General features: G+C 37.0%; 1 protein-coding gene across 16 annotated transcripts in view; it reads right to left on the bottom strand.

Annotated features, from left to right (window-relative positions):
- inaE (inactivation no afterpotential E) overlaps positions 1–16,906 on the bottom strand; it is a 115,804-nt gene that overhangs the window by 45,652 nt on the left and 53,246 nt on the right. For all 16 annotated transcript variants that reach the window (XR_010953263.1, XM_067786215.1, XM_067786212.1 and 13 more), the window contains 3 exons: positions 10,723–10,922; positions 7,219–7,746; positions 7,004–7,145 (listed from right to left, as the gene is read on the bottom strand). Coding sequence is in view for 15 of the 16 variants with exons in the window: in XM_067786215.1 (XP_067642316.1) it covers positions 7,004–7,145; positions 7,219–7,746; positions 10,723–10,922 (870 nt within the window). In the remaining variant the exon portion in view is untranslated. The remainder of the gene's footprint in view (positions 1–7,003; positions 7,146–7,218; positions 7,747–10,722; positions 10,923–16,906) is intronic.

Below are 16,906 nucleotides of genomic sequence, written 5' to 3'. Positions count from 1 at the left end.
TTTTAATAAAATTTTGACCTAAACTCAAAAAGAGTTTCACCGATTCACGTTGAAGAATGTGTAAAAATGGCCTTTTTGACTGAAAAAGTGCATTTAGAGAATTAAAGTAGTCGGGAACATACTTCAGAAAAAGTAAATATGCTCTATTGCAAACGTTATTGAGTTCAAAGAAAATAATTTCTGTAGCTTTCAACTTATCTTGCACGACAGCTTGCTTAAAAAACTCTAAAAGCACTTCCCAGTTTTCTAAAATACTTTCGACGCTTCTATGATGTGAAAGCCACCTAGTTGCACAAGTCATCAAAATGTTCTTTTTCCTTCCACCTAACTTTTCCTGCAAAACTTCTAACTGCGCACATCTCTACGATCCGATTTGCCGCAAAAGATCTTCCGGTGCTCTTGGAAGAGCTAAGCAAGCTTTACTTGCAATGATTGCGGCCGAATGACAAATACATTTTACAACCACCGAGCTTGGTATATCAGTAATCAATCTGGAAGCGAACGAGTTACATTTTCCGACCATAACACTTGCGCCATCACTGCACATGCCTTAAATATATACGTAATAAAACTACTTTAAGATTTATGTTCATACGTATGGATATTAGATTTTATTTACCAATTATGTTATTAAATGGAATTCCAAGATTTAAAATTAATTCCTTAAAAGCTTTGTATAGAGCATCAGTAGTGCAATCAGTTCCTAATGGTTGAAGATCCAACAGCTTAACTACGACTCGCTCTTTTTCTTCGTCGTAAAACCTGACCAGGATGCACATATGCTTATTGAGGCCGATATCTGTGCTTTCGTCGATCATTACGGAAAACATTTTTGTTTTTAATTTATTTACCAAGTTGTTTTTTCTTCTTTTGCTATTACATTTTTTATTATGCTAGTACACTTTTTCCTCCCAAGATCAACATTTTTTATAATTTCAGAATCCGGCACTATTTATTTTAAAAGAGGAATAAGGTGATCCACCACTGTCAATGCTACGTTGTGTTCAGCAAAAAACATACTCAGTCGTATTTCAAAAGTCTTTTTATCTTTTTCCTTTTCTCTATTCGATTTTTTTTTTTTTTTAATTATTCAAATTGCTTTGTTTGGCTATAGCCCTTACATTATTCTGGAGCGATTTCATTTCGGCGTGTCTCAACAAATCCGACTTGCCGCAATTTAAAATTTTGTTGCAGGCAACACATTTGCTTTTGAACTCCTCCCCAGCCACAGCTTCTAACCAACCCTTAAACTTCTCGTCTTCGAGACACTTATTGGTATACCTTTGCTTGCGATAATTTTTGCTCTTTTCAAAACTTTTGTTTGATTCTTCTGAAGAACTTATTTCTGTTCAAAATTAATATGGTCAATAAATACCAATGCTTTTAATTTTTCTTTAAATGTACCCTTATAAAATCAGCAGCTGGTAATAGTCTAGTTGAGGGATCGACTGCTAATACGCTACCAGAAATATCGAGAGATGTGTCAAACGACGCGTCTTGACATCAGTATTAATAATCCGAAGGCGGAAAATAAAAATTTTAACGCGTTCAAAAGATATTAACGAAAAACCGAAAAAGACCCGCGGGTACCTCCGAAACCGGGGGTCGGATCCATAGTATTTTTGCGCAGAACACCTTTCTGCGTTGGCGGCCTTCGGCCGCGCTTATAAAAAATAACCCTGGGCTACGCCATGCCAAGTCCGGGTGTGTGGTATAACCGTGGCTACCGCCACGGTGATGCACAATTTTTTTTGGGGGTACAAACACAACAACAACCACATGGAAATCGTACTTCAACTGCAAATATCTCCGGATATAGATAAAATTTTTCTTTTCCGCCATCGGATTATTGGTCTCGAGATTAATACGCGTCTTTTGACACCTCTCTCGATATTTTTGGTAGCGTATTAGCAGTCGACCCCTCAACTAGACTATTACCCAGCAGCTAAAGGCGCTAAACGAATTATAGGAATTGGACGTTTGCTTGAAAGAATTGTCTTTTCATTGAATCAGCTGATTACAGTGTTGCCAATAATAACGTAAAGTAGGAGTTGTTATTATAATGTCACTTAACCATATTTTTTAATAGAAAGTTGCCAAATGAACGTATTTGTGTTTCGAGCAAAACAAATTTAATATGTAAACAAACAAATATATTTGCACATTTTGCTTCACTTTGTCGAAAAATCCCTACATTTAGCAAATATATAAAAATCTGTCTTTTATTCCCCACGGTATTTTTCTTCCAACTAAAACCCATACGAATAGGGAATTTTCCCTAAGTGTACCAACACTGACTAGTATACCGATCTGTTTGCCCTATTTCATAAGAAGAATATAAACACTGAATTGCATCAAAACTGTAAATGAATTATGAGTTCAATGAGTAATACAGATATGTATGTATGTTGAAAACTGACTGAGTTATTAACATTTTCATGAAAACAAACTTTGGAAAAAAATTTAAACTTTATTAAAATGATTCAGAAGTGTTTACTTAGTCCATTGTTGTCTAAGTTAAAGCCGGAGTCATTGTCGTATCGCTGTATCCGTATCCCTAACGTAATCAGCTGTTTATCGTTACGACGGTAAAGCCGGAGTCATTGGTGCCGTATGTCGTATCGCTGTATCCGTATCCCTAACGTAATCAGCTGTTTATCGTTACGACGGTAAACCAAAACCCAATTGGTTGGCTACGATACGGTTACGACCTTAGCGGCACCAATAATCGATTGCATTGATTCTCATAAGGTTGGTCGAATCAGCTGTTAAAAGGTTACCGATACGGTTACCGATAAAGCACCAATGTCTCCAGCTTAAACCAAAACCCAATTGGTTGGCTACGATACGGTTACGACCTTAGCGGCACCAATAATCGATTGCATTGATTCTCATAAGGTTGGTCGAATCAGCTGTTAAAAGTTTACCGATACGGTTACCGATAAAGCACCAATGTCTCCAGCTTAAGAATCATCCTTGTAGACTGATATTACAGATATCTTGTAATTGGTTACGAAAAATGTGTGTTTAAGCGACTTAAACTATGACTTTTTTTCTTTCGTTTGTTTCATTAGCCATTGAGTGTGCTTGTAATTCTCAACTTGTTAGTGAAATATTCTAAAGACATAGTTAACATTTTTTATCCCAAAGCGGGGTCTTTTCTCTATAAGCGTTAAGGAGATTTCTACACCTAAGACATTTTTCAGTGATGCACACAATGGGTCGCAAGATGCTGCTGAAGTTGGAACTGTTATGATCAAATTAACTTGTCTATATATTTTCCGTCATAGCAGAAGACTTTCAAAGATGTTTGCTAATTTAGTGCACCTTGAATATTTATATCCTGGCATGCTTTTCAAAATTTGCAGCTGAGGATGGGGGCTAGACTAATCAAAATTCCAAGGCTCTAATTACAGAAAGTACCCAGAATGCATTTCAAGTTACTTTTATTGTAAAGGGGTGACTAACAGTTTTTGAGTGTAAAAGTATGAAAGACAGGTTTGTAAACTCAAAGTTATAAAAGTAAGATACCCTTCGTGTACAGCAGTGTATATAGAATCAAAGCACAGATGTTCTTTAGAAGCATATTTTTTTGTAATGAGTTAAATCACGTGAACTGAACCCCCATTTACCACTTGATCACAGAAATAAAGTCCATGTATTTTTTTCATAAGTAGGTACCATGAAAAATTGAACCCCAAAATATTTTTAAAAAATTTTTATTTTAAGGGTACTTTTTTTTAAAAAGAAAATTTTTGGTACTTATTGTTCAAAAATTAATTATAAATCAACCGTGAAAGATAAATTGATGAGACTTTGAGGGTTTATTTTTAAACGTTCATATTTTATTAAAATATTTTTATCTTAAAAAAATTTTCTTATTATCACATTTTTAATTAACTTTGAAATTTTTAAAAGAAAATTTAACTGACTTCGCGGCCTCAGAATTGATATTCTTTTTATGAGTTACATGAGATATTTATTTAATATTAATATTCCAAAAGAAAATTTTGATGATCGCTATTAGTTTAAACAATATGAATTTTTTTATCACAGCGCCTCGCACGCTAGAACGGTGCGCGACCAGACGACAGTCGCGAGGATACAAACTAAACCAATTTTAGTATGTTTTTCTTTTATTTCAGCGTATTTAGTGAACGAGTTAAGAAGTAAATGAGATTAGGTTGTGTAAAAATATTATTGCTATAGTTTTGGTGTTTTAAAATGGATCAAAAAAAGAAGTGTTGCAATCCACTGAATAAAAAAAACCATAAGAACATTATAAAAGACTTAGTTTTTATTACAGCTAATAGAGCTAGTGATTTTAAGGGTTTTGTCGGATGTAACATGTGCAAATCTTGTGTCAGATCAATATATCTAGACCGCAAGTCTGCAATACCAGAAAATTCTGGCGAAAATCCGTTAAATAACAATTTAAATATTGATGTGTCCAAAACAGAAAATAATGAGATCCAATATGATAACAAGAAAGACCCAACCTTCAAATGTGATACTGTGGATAATCAATTAAAAATTGATAACGTTAATAAACTACTTTTGGAGATCGGGGAGCCACCAGTAAAATTGAGACGAATGCCGATTGTCTCTGAGTGTAAAAGAGCTGTTGTAACTTCTGTGAGGAAATTGAGTGGTAGTGATATTAATCATAATAATTCAAATGAAGCTCTTTTAACCAATTTTAAGTCTGCTTTTAACAAAGCAAATACTAGATCCGAAAAAATTCAAGTGTTGACTACTCTTCCGCTGGATTGGCCAATAAAAATGATAAAACGTGAATTCAAGGTTTCAAAAAGAATGATACAAGCTGCAAAAAATACTATAAAAAAATCAGAATTTGCGTCACAGCCTGAAACTAAAAAAAGCAGAAGTCTGGACAATTCAACAGTCGATCGCGTAAAAAAATTTTATTTGTCTGATGAGTTTAGCCGTTTGATGCCAGGCTTCAGAAACAAAAACGACTTTTACTATTTAATATTTGTGATTTATATAAAAAATTCAAAGAAGCTTTTCCAAATGAGAAAATTGGGCAGACCAGATTTCAAACTTTACGACCACGGGAATGTATTTCAGCTGGAAAAAGCGGGACACATAATGTGTGTGTATGCAAAATTCACCAACACATGAAGTTACTATTACAAGAACTGAAAAGTGAATTAAGAAAAAAAGGAATTGATTTGTCAGAAAGTTTAACTGATTTGATTCAAAGCTCTGTTTGTGCGCAACCTACATTATTATGTTTTTTTCTACGTGTAAGAAGTGTTCAGAAGCCTATGTTGTTATTGAAAAGCTAAAATTATTGATCGAAAGATATGAGATTATGGAAATATATTTTATTCAGTGGAAAAGTACCGACAGGTAAGAAAAAGGACGATTTAGTCATCCACATAGTTACTGACACTAGTTATAAAACAATAAGCTCTTAATTACATGACTAAAACATGTCTACTTCTTCTTAATAGCCTTTCTTTGAACTTTGCAGGTGTGAAATCGTTGAAACGACATATTCTAAAGAAGAGTTTTTAAAAGAGTTGAAGAATAAGTGGCCAGAGCTTTTAAAACATGATTTCGTGGCAAAATGTCAAGCGTCTTATTTCTCTAAGCAAAAAGAATCTGTTGACGCTGGAGAGTTTGTCGTATGTCTCGATTTTGCAGAAAATTATTCGTTTTTTGTGCAAGACGATCAGGCTACAATTCATCCATTCGTCGCGCATTTTAAAAAAAATGGAGAAATAAAGCATGTAAATTTTGTAATTATTTCTGAGAAAGTTGGTCACGATGCTAGTGCGGTACATATCTTTAATACAAGACTGAATAAATTTTTGAAAACTAAATTTGGTGCCGATAATGTCAAAAAAATTATGTACTTTTCCGATGGAGCGGCTTCCCAGTATAAAAATAAGTATCATTTTTTCAACTTGTTAAATCACGAAAAAGATTTTGGTGTTAAAGCCGAGTGGAATTTTTTCGCCACATCACATGGCAAAGGGGCGTGCGATAGCTTAGCAGGAAGTGTAAAGAGGCAGGCTTATCGTACCAGCCTACAACGTGACAAAAGTGAGCATATAACAACACCACGATCACTTTTTAATTGGGCGGAAAGTTCCTTTAAAAAAATTAATTTTGATTTTTGTTCCCAAAAAGATCATGACTTGCATGAACGCAAGTATCAACAAAGATTTGAACGAGCACTAACTATAAAAAATACTCGTCAATTCCATAATTATAAGCCGCTAAACGATGAATCACTGCAATGCAAGCTGGTATCAGAAGATGAGAAAGTTTATGTAAATAAAGTTTTAAAAAAACATTAAGAAAACGAATGTTTATAAATTTAAAAATTTAGTGTCTAGTTCATTCTTTCTCTTTTTAATGTATTATTCATTATTTTCATATCATAAATAAAGAATTGTGTTTAATAATCATGTAGGTATGCTCGTTTTTATTTGTTTGTTTGTGGTTGCAACGTAGCATGTCGTCTGGTCGCGCTAGAACGGTGCGCGAGGTGCTGTGATAAAAAAATTCATATTGTTTAAACTAATAGCGATCATCAAAATTTTCTTTTGGAATATTAATATTAAATAAATATCGCATGTAACATAAAAAGAATATCAATTCTGAGGCCGCGAAGTTAGTTAAATTTTCTTTTAAAAATTTCAAAGTTAATTAAAAATGTGATAATAAGAAAATTTTTTTAAGATAAAAATATTTTAATAAAATATGAACGTTTAAAAATAAACCCTCAAAGTTTCATCAATTTATCTTTCACGATTGATTTATAATTAATTTTTGAACAAAAAGTACCAAAAATTTTCTTTTTAAAAAAAAGTACCCTTAAAATTAAAATTTTTTAAAAATATTTTGGGGTTCAATTTTTCATGGTACCTACTTATGAAAAAAATACATGGACTTTATTTCTGTGATCAAGTGGTAAATGGGGGGTCCAGTTCACGTGATTTAACTCTAATAACAATAATTTACTTACTTTGGGGTCAACACTACGTTGAATAGCATTAATTAAATCAGCACGTAATGCTTCCATCTGATGTAAACCAATACGAGGTACCACATCCTTTCCCAATACAACCGATGTTATAAATGATTTTGTATACTCTACGGCGGGCATGCTTTTAAAATTTAATAAAAAAAAAAATTATTTAAATAAATTTGTTTGTTAAATATTAAAAATAAATAAATTACCTCAGCAAACCTCCTGGTGGTGAGTAACTGAAACATTGCAACGAAGGATAATCAGCTTTCATAAGAATGGCCAGAATTGCTGCAGTACCGGCTCCTAACGAATGTCCCACTAATACCAAACCAAAGTTATGAGTTTCTCTTTCACGACAATGGCTAAGTGCACGTTCGATCAGCCCTTCCTCCTCTAATTTGTTTTTTATATAAATAGCCGCTTGCACCATGCCTTTGTGGCCGAGCCAATCTTCGCGCGGTGGTGAAAGGGGCAAAACTTCACCATCGGCATTTAGATCCGTGAGTATATCCTTCATACTCAATGTTCCACGTATACTAACAACAATTTTCTTTTGTGTAAAATCGACAGCCACAAAGAATGGCGTCTCACCAACATCAACATGAAAGGTGGCATAGATGATTTCTATATCCCCAACTTGCAAAGTTTTTTTTAGGGCGGCATAATTACAAAAACAACAGTTATCTTTTATAATAGAAGGCGTTTCATTTTGGGGACGGCAACAGCAAGTAAAACATCTAAATTAAAAATGTGCAAATACATTAACTTTCACGACAAAGTCAATTTTTTCTGGGTATTGAACCAAACCAATATTTTTGTAGAGATTGAGGCATAAGCAAAAAAGTAGTTTCCCTCTTTTTCGAAGTTACCCTCCAAAACACATGTACGTAGATATTGGCCCATCCGAAATGTTAGTGTTTTTGTTTTACTTATCGTGTTTAAAAAACGTTGTTTGATCTGTTTTCTTATTTGGTTGAATACATTTATTCTTCAAGCTTATATAACCTATAAGAACCATACACGAAAAGAAGATGCCACATACATTCCCACGTTTTTTTGTTCGTATCTTGAGGCTAGAGTCCAACCACGACCCTTCGCGGATTATGATCCAGCGCATCACAAGTCATATGTGGCAATATTAGGTCCGCCACTTTTCTTGTATGTATGGCTGTGTAATTCATCGATTTTATACAAATATTAACATATGCAATTCAAATTAAAAAATTGCAGACCACGCCTATATTTGAATTTTTTAAGGTCGACTTGTACAATGGCAAGTTATCTTTTTAACCCAGAGCAAAGTTAGTGTTTTAAATTCGTCATAAATTCTTATATTAAAAAATAAATGTAAGGCGCGATAACCTCCGAAGAGATTTTAGGCCGAGCTTCTCTTCAAATTTGCGTCGTGCTCCTTTTAATTTTTCCTAAAAATTGGCGGGACGGAACCTACATATTTCACACCAACTCCGAACGGCATTTGCAAGCAGATGAGTTTTCACTGAGTGCTTTTGAGTGCCGTGGAGCGACCCCGCCTAGAAAAATTGTCTTCTAATTGAAAAAACTTGTTTCTAAAATTTTGACGTTGCTTTGCCCGAGGTGTGAACCCAGGGCATACGGTGTGGTATGCGGAGCACGCTACCATCACACCACGGCGGCCGCTATTTTATATTAATGTTTGTATTAAGACCTTCATGCGAAATTAACTCCGAGTTAACAAGTAAGGACCGGGATGGCTTCCGCTGTGCCGAAGACCTCAAATCTTTCATAAATGGAGCTGAACAATAATCTGATGGACTTTGAAAAATTAATAAAAATCTTACTTACTTACTTAACAATACTTACATGAAGTAATAATAATACTAAACGCTAGAAAATAATTAGGGAGGTTATAGGTACTAGTCATCACACTCCTCATCAATCTAGGGTGTTGATCAGACAATTAAATAAGAGCGTGGGACGCGTGATATTTCTAAAAATGTGAGGCGTAGCATAACCTGATTAAGGTTCAGTTGGTCTTATATATGACTATCAATAGAAATTTCACGCGTCCAATGCTTTTGTTTAATTGTCTCATCAACGCCCTAGATTGATGAGGAGTGTGATACTAGTACCTAGAACCTACCTAACTATTTTCTAGTTTTTAGCATTATTATTACTTCATGTAAGTATTATTTTCAATAAAACCGTTTAACTTAAACATTTTTTAAACATTTTTTTTTTCAAAGTTTTTAGTCTTTATTTAATTACCTATTATTTCTCATTCTATTTAGTTCATTTAGTGGCTCATTATTACAAGGACCTTTTCCTGACAATTTGTTACAACCTAAGTCCTCAATACATACTCCTTCCAAAGACTTTACTCGACTCTGCGCCACGTATTCTTATCCCCCCTCGAACTCAAAAATATTTTGATGTCACTTATACCGGACTGTTTGTAATATTTGTTCCAAAAAGAGCCAAATCGGACCACAAATACGATTTTTTTGAATATCTCGATCCTTGCGTCACCTAGCGGCGATTTTTTTTCATTGGTCTCTTTCTATTCTTATATGTATTATGTGTTTCAAATATGAGCCCAATCAGACCACAAATACGATTTTTTTGAATATCTCGATCCTTGCGCCACCTAGCGGCGATTTTCTTCATAGCTCGCTTTCTATTCATGTATGTATTATGTGCTCCACATATGAACCAAATCGGACCACAAATACGATTTTTTTAAATATATCGATCCATGCGCCACCTATCGGAGTTTTTTTCTTATTATTGCATTGTCATCGGGTTCTGAACTATATTCTAAGTTTCAAGCTTGTATCTTATCGGGAAGTTACTTAAATTTCAATTACAAAATTCGTGCGGCCGGCCTGTCAAGTCAAGCCAAATAAAACCGTTTAAAAATCAGCTGTGTGGGATATACTTATATTTAAGAATTCATGAGCTTAACACCGGCTTATAATAATGTGTGGGATATATATTATATATATTACCGATCTTGAAAATGTTTTCAGACAAAATGTATGCCTTATTCGTAAGCATTCTGTGAAATTTCAAGCTTTTAGCTGTAAAAATTGGGAAAAAATTAAGAAAACCCTCGTATCCGAAAAAACGGTTGTATCGGGGATATATGCTATAGTGTCCGATCCGGTCGAATCCGAAAAATGATTAATCAGGACAACCAAGTATATCCGCCCGCCAAACTTCATCAATATTCTCTATATAATTTTTATTAATATATAATAATTTCTCAAATATTTGGGGAGTAGTTTGTATTCAAACAGACGGACAGACAGACCGACGGAAAAACAGCCATGGCTAAATAAACTCAGCTAGTCATCCTGAGGATTTCGGTATATTTATTTGTGGGTCTATCTTATCTTTTCTAGGTACCTGGTACAATTTTCGATAATCGGACCAAATTTAATATACCATTTAATTTTCACGAAACGTATAAAATGGTAACTTGCCTTTTTGCAAGTGGACCTTTATGGGTACAATAAATAAGTAAAATATATTAGGAAGGGTCCTATTTCTAACTTCGGAATCCAAAATATATCTATGTTTTGAAGGCTTACTTCAGGAAATTACTTTTTTGGGTATGAGGCAACCTTTAAAAAAAACTTATTTTGGTCCAAGACCAAGAAAAAATACATTTTTACTTTATTTTATTTTTTAAGAATTTTGCGTATAGCTATAAAAGAACTTTGAAAACTTACTTTAACTCAGGTAATAAATTATAAATTTTTGAACGATTTATTATGAAGTACATTGGCCAGCCATAAGCACCCTGAGCGAAATACATATAATGTATGATTGTTTGCAAGAAATCGTAATTTTTGGCATCATTTAAAGCTAGGAACTGGGTTCGGTCAGTGATTGGTACGCCACTCAAAAACTCATATGTACCATTCTTTCGCTAAAAAAAACAAAAATAAAATTAAGTAAATAGAGACTATTTTTTCACTGTATGAATGTGTGTGAATATATTGTGGCGATTGTTAGCAGTTCGATACGTCACTATAGAGTTTTTATTCTATACATTTTTGAGGCATATTTGTGTATATTTTAATGATTGTATTAAATTAATTCATTAATTCTCTTTCCAAAAATTTATATTGCGCAAAGTGAATAAATGCACTAGCAAATAAATTCACAACAGGAAAGCAAGCAACCACGCATACGTGTGAAGCTAAGGACACACTGAGCTGCGTGACATGTAGCGGCAGAGGCGCTTCACTTTTTTGTATACTTTATCAACATTGCCGCTCATGGCCGCGTTGAGTAGTGTTGCTGCTGCTAGATGTGAATTTCTCCATAAGAATATTTTGCGGTGTAGCGTAGTGCAGCTTAGTGTGTCCTTAGCTGAAACACCAAAGCAAGCAGCCACACATCCATGCAAACGAAGAGAACATTTCACATACACGTAATCAGAAGCGGAAAGAGAATAGTCCCACATAAATGTAATCAGCTAAGAGTGAAGATGACAATACTCCAGTGCCGATCTTTTCCTAGCCCACGGGCGGAGATTTTTAATGCTCGTACACAGACCAGCACACACGTACAGGGCGAAAGCACTCTCTGCACTGTGAGGTACGAAAGTGTACTTGTCGATCAGGTAACTAACGACTGCTTACATTGAAGCACGTTTTCATGTATGCGCCCAAATTTTTTATATCGATGAAAAAAGATCTTTGCAAAAATGAGCAATGTTTAATTTTTAGGAAAGGTTGAGGAAATTGCAGAAAATTTTTTAAAGCTTGCGCTTAAAGTATACAGTTCAGCAACTTATTTACAACAAAAATGGTTAAAATATCTTAACCAGTTATGACCAATACTTAGAAGGAATGATAACTCCACTATTGGTGGACACACTTGCAAACAAGGTAACTAAGTATTTTAGTTATCCAAGTAAAAATTATTTTAGGTGGCCCCTTTTATAATACTATAATGCATTTTTATATTTCATTTGAAACTATGTAAATAGAATATTGCAGGTGCTTGGGAAAACTTCTTAGACTCTTTATCTTCACTTGCATCAATTAAGGTGAATAGGTGCTGTTTATCGGACGACATGGTGTCCCTTGAGTTACATGGATTCTGTGATGCATCGATTCGTGCATATGGTTACCAAAAGGTCAACTTGCTCACCGCAAGGTCCAGAGTTGCACCCATCAAAAAACAAACTTTACCTAAATTAGAACTTTGAGGCGCTCGTCTTCTTGCTCGTCTTATAGAAAAAATTTAACCAATCCCAAATCATATTACATTGGCTAAAAACGCATTCGGCAACACTTTAGACCTTTGTAGGAAACCGGGTTTCGGAAATTCAAGATTGAACTAAAGATGCTCATTGGAAACATGTCCCAACACATTGCAACCCAGCAGATTTGGTGTCTAGAGGGGCGACTGTGGAAGAACTTGCAAAGTCAATATGATACAATGGACCAACGTTTTTCTATGAAACCCCAGACAAGTGGCCAAAGGGCAGGTGCGGCGACATTGACATGGAAATTGTAGACAGCGAGAAACGAAAATCAGCCTTCAACGCAACTATTAGTACCAATTACATTAAAGAAATCATCAATCAGCGTAGTAGTTACACTTGCACACCTCGATTAGTAGCCTGGATGTTTCGCTTTATTAACAAATTACGACACCGCATCAAACCTGATGACATTCATACACTTTCACCGCAAGAATTGCATCACGCTTTGCTTTGTATAAGTTGGAACATACAACACAAATATTTTGCTAATGACATAAATCTTTTACAGAAAGATCTTACGACGAATGGCCCATTGCGCTACTTGAGCCTTTTTCTTGAAATATTGAAACCGGCGTCTCATCCGCCAGCTCACAGAAACGACAAATCTGAGTATCGGATAGATTTAAATTACTTAGGTGCTATCGTAGACCACAATTTCATTACCTTCATGTCCCTGATATCCGGGAATCCATCCTAACAAAACCTTGTTTATGGCTCCCAGGTCATTAAGAATTTCAATGCAGTCATCCACTGCTACTCCTATCTGACTTGGTCAACGCCATTACATGGAGCAAGATTGCGTACTGGTGAGTATAACCAAGTCTAAGGGCCAAGTGGTATGGGAAGGCTGGGAAGGTCACGGTTCTACTCAAGTTCGTTGTGGCAGAGATTGTTGATGAAGTCATATTGGGAGTGGACTTCTTACTTGACCATGGCATCAAGATCGGCATGCAAAGAAGGATTATGCGATAAAAGAACAAGGATGTGCCAGTTAACTTCAGCTGTAAGAAGGTGTTCAGCAACTGGTGAGTGTTGGTAGAGGATAGTCAACAAAGACCTCAAAAGTCGAAGGCAGGCAGAGGTTGGTGGAACGAATGGGACAAACAAATCAAAACCGATTGTACATACGGGAAAAACATAGGTGATGAATCATTGTACCCAACTAGGCGCTATGATTGATTATCTGCTGATAAGGCAGTACATTTGTGCCGGTAAAGTAGTGCCCATTAGTTGCTTTGACGTTTTGTTATATTTTTATTCTTTCGCTAGCAGGTGCAAAAATGAAACGTGCTATTTTTCACCACCCGCCTTTAAATTATTTGAAAGGTTGTAAAAAAACATCGAATTATATTTAAATTAAAGTTATTTGTGCTAATCCAGCAACATCATTTGTGTTGTATTATTTGGAGTGCTTTTGCACAAACCTACCGCAAGTAATCTCTGAAAAGTACGCATCAAAGTATTCACCGTAGTACATCACGCCAGCCTTTTATCGGTTGCAGCCGGATATTTTTGCGTAAGTAAAAACCCGCACAATACAGTCCACACCCGCAGATAATCTACCGCCCGCTACATGGCCTCCAAGCGATCTACCAAGGTAATCTGGCGCAAGGCTCCTTTGCCGCACCATTTTTTGATCCATCGAGCCGGATCGCCCGCAATTTTAATCTTTTTAATTTATATATACACTGCATATTTGATTCCGTTGGAAAAAATACAAATCAATTTAATTTTTATTCGCCCGCTACGCATACATATTTGCAAAAATACCAACAATTCAAGTCATTTCTATTTGACTGTAATTTGCCCTCTACGCGTACACGCATTCATTGCACTGCAGAATCCGTATACCCTTCTCTACAAAAACAACTCAGCAAGCAATATTTTCATAGAGCTGTACATTTGCGCATTTTAGTAAGCCATCGTGACAATTATTCGCCTTCTACGAATAGCGTTACATACGTACATTTGTAATAGAATTTGTTTTCTTTCCTCGCCCTGCAAGTACAGTACTACAAGCAACTAAAACAACAACAACAAAAATGTCAGCCTCTGTGAAAACACGGGACTCTGCGTTGAACGCAATAAAAAGATACATGACAAAAGGCACCACCGACCAAGTTGAGAGTTATTTGAAACTCTTGAACCAACAATGGGTTCGATTCAACGCTGCACAGGATGAGGTGGATGTCGCTTGTGGTGCCGATAACGTACCAGTGGAAGAGAGTACACGAACTCAAGCAGAAACTTGGTAGGCTATGGCCTTAGCAAATTTTAGCCGTGCCCAAAAGTGTCACACCCAAGCCTCATCCCCGAATGTAACCCGACCAACAAATGTTTCTACAACCGTGTCTGCCTCCATTCGTTTACCCAAAGTGGAGCTGCCCACATTTTCAGGCGACTCAACTGAATGGGTAGGCTTTTACGACTCGTTCTATTCACTGGTTGACAGTAATACCGCGCTGTCGGACGGACAAAAAATGCACTATTTACGGAGTTGCTTAAAGGTTGAAGCTTTGAAAGTCGTCAGCGGTTTCCAAATTTGTGATGCATGGAGGCATGGGACTTGCTTAAGTCGCGTTTCAAGATCATGCGCGTCATCGTCGAATCGCATTTCAAAGCTATGGCCGATATCCGCAAAGCAACAAGCGACACCGCCAGCTCCGTAAAAGGTGTCCTCAACCCATATCAGCAGCACATTCGTGAACTGAAGGCGTTGGGCCGACCCGTCGATTTCTGGGACTACTGGCTCGCTCAGGATTCGAGACTGTGCTTTCCTTCGTGACTGAGTCGTGTGTTCGTCGTCTGGGCTTACCGAAGAAATCGTCTGCTGCTATCATCACCGGTATTGGTTCGTCTCAAAGAGGGCGCGCTAGATGTCAGGTTTCGCTTTCGCTTTTGTCCAACTTTTCGAATGATGCATTAATTTTGCCGAAAATTACGGGGGATTTGCCAACCCAAGTCGCCACAATTGCATGGCTGCATATTAAAGGGTTGTCTCTAGCACACCCGAGTTTATGAGGCCTGGTCGTATTGATTTGCTCATAGGAATGGATGTTATGGATCAGCTTATGTGCCCGGAAATTCGGAAGGGTCCTTATGGAACGCCGGCGACTCAGCGTACAGTCTTCGGTTGGATGGTTTTCGGCAGTGTTGACAATCCATCTAACCCTTGTTTGCAAACGTATTTTTGTGATGTACAGCTTGAAAGAGCGTTGACTAGGCTGTAGGAATTGGAAGATGCACCGGAAAAAACGCATTTAACTAGGGATGAGCAATTTTGCGAACAGCATTTTCAGGAAACGCATAAAAGATCTCCAGATGGCAGTTTCGTCGTCGAATTGCCGTTAAAAACCAGGCCATTCTTAATCTTTTACGTATAGAGATGAAGCTTGCCGCCGATACCGATTTACGTTTGCAATACCACGACTTTATGCAGGAGCTCATCAGCATGAATCACATGGAAGCCGCATCCGCAACGACAAGTCCGACCTTCTACATGCCACACCATCCTGTTATAAAGGAGTGTTAAGACCAAATTGCGAGTCGTATTCAAGGCATCCGCTAAGACATCGACTGGATACTCGCTAACCATGCACTGTTTGTTGGTCCGCAGCTGCAAAAAAGCTTGGTATCCATACCTCTGCGCTTCCGTACCCACCCGTATGCCGTTACGACTGACTTTGCTAAGATGTACCGGCAGGTATGTGTTTCACCGAAGCACATCGACCTGCAACGGATTGTTTGGCGAAGTGATCCGTCACATGCAATCCAAGACTACATAATGCTACGGGTGACGTACAGCGTCGCTGCCGCATCTCATTTGGCCGTCAAGTCGCCGCAAGAAAGTATACGGTACTCATCAAGTAGTTGCGAAAAGGCTGCGGCTGTCATTCAACGAGATTTTTATATGGACGATTTGTTGACCGGTGCTTCAATTAAGCATGAACTGCAGTTGCTGCAACAAAATGTCTCCGAAAAACCTCTCGAAATAGGGTTTGAACTTCGCAAGTGGGCTTCAAATTGCGTTGAGCTAAGGAACGGGATATCCGGCGCTTCGGAAAATATTTCTCACTACCTTGCTGAAGGGAAAGATGTACACGCTTTAGGTCTCGTTTGGAATACGGATGAGGATTATTTTACTTTCGCAATCAACCTCAATAAACCGCCTAAAATTTTGTCGAAGAGAGCATATCTGTCGGACGCTAGCACGCTTTTCGACCCGTTGGGCTTGCTTGCCTCCACTACGATTAATTCTAAAATATGGTTTCAGGGCATCTGGCGCGCCGAGGTTGGTTGGGATGAGCTCGTACCGGAAACAGTCGCAACACGTTGGTCTGAACATCGTTCTGAGCTACAAAGTTTAACCGATCTGAAAGTGCCTCGTTGGGTTGGTTGTAACGCCTCTGAGTTATCAAGCGAACTGCACGTTTTTTCGGATGCGTCCGAACGAGCTTACGCCGCGGTTATCTACGCACGGACAGTCCATAGTAACGGTCAAATCACAGTAGCCTTGATTTCGGCCAAGACCAAGGTAGCGCAAATCAAGTCTACAACGCTACCTCGTTTGGAGCTATGCGCTGCGCACCTCGCTTTCAGCAACTAATGGATTTTGACGTTTTGTTATATTTTTA

Source organism: Eurosta solidaginis, chromosome 4, assembly GCF_040869045.1.
Source record: "Eurosta solidaginis isolate ZX-2024a chromosome 4, ASM4086904v1, whole genome shotgun sequence".
Classification (NCBI taxonomy): domain Eukaryota; kingdom Metazoa; phylum Arthropoda; class Insecta; order Diptera; family Tephritidae; genus Eurosta; species Eurosta solidaginis.
This window is presented reverse-complemented; position numbering and strand designations above follow the sequence as displayed.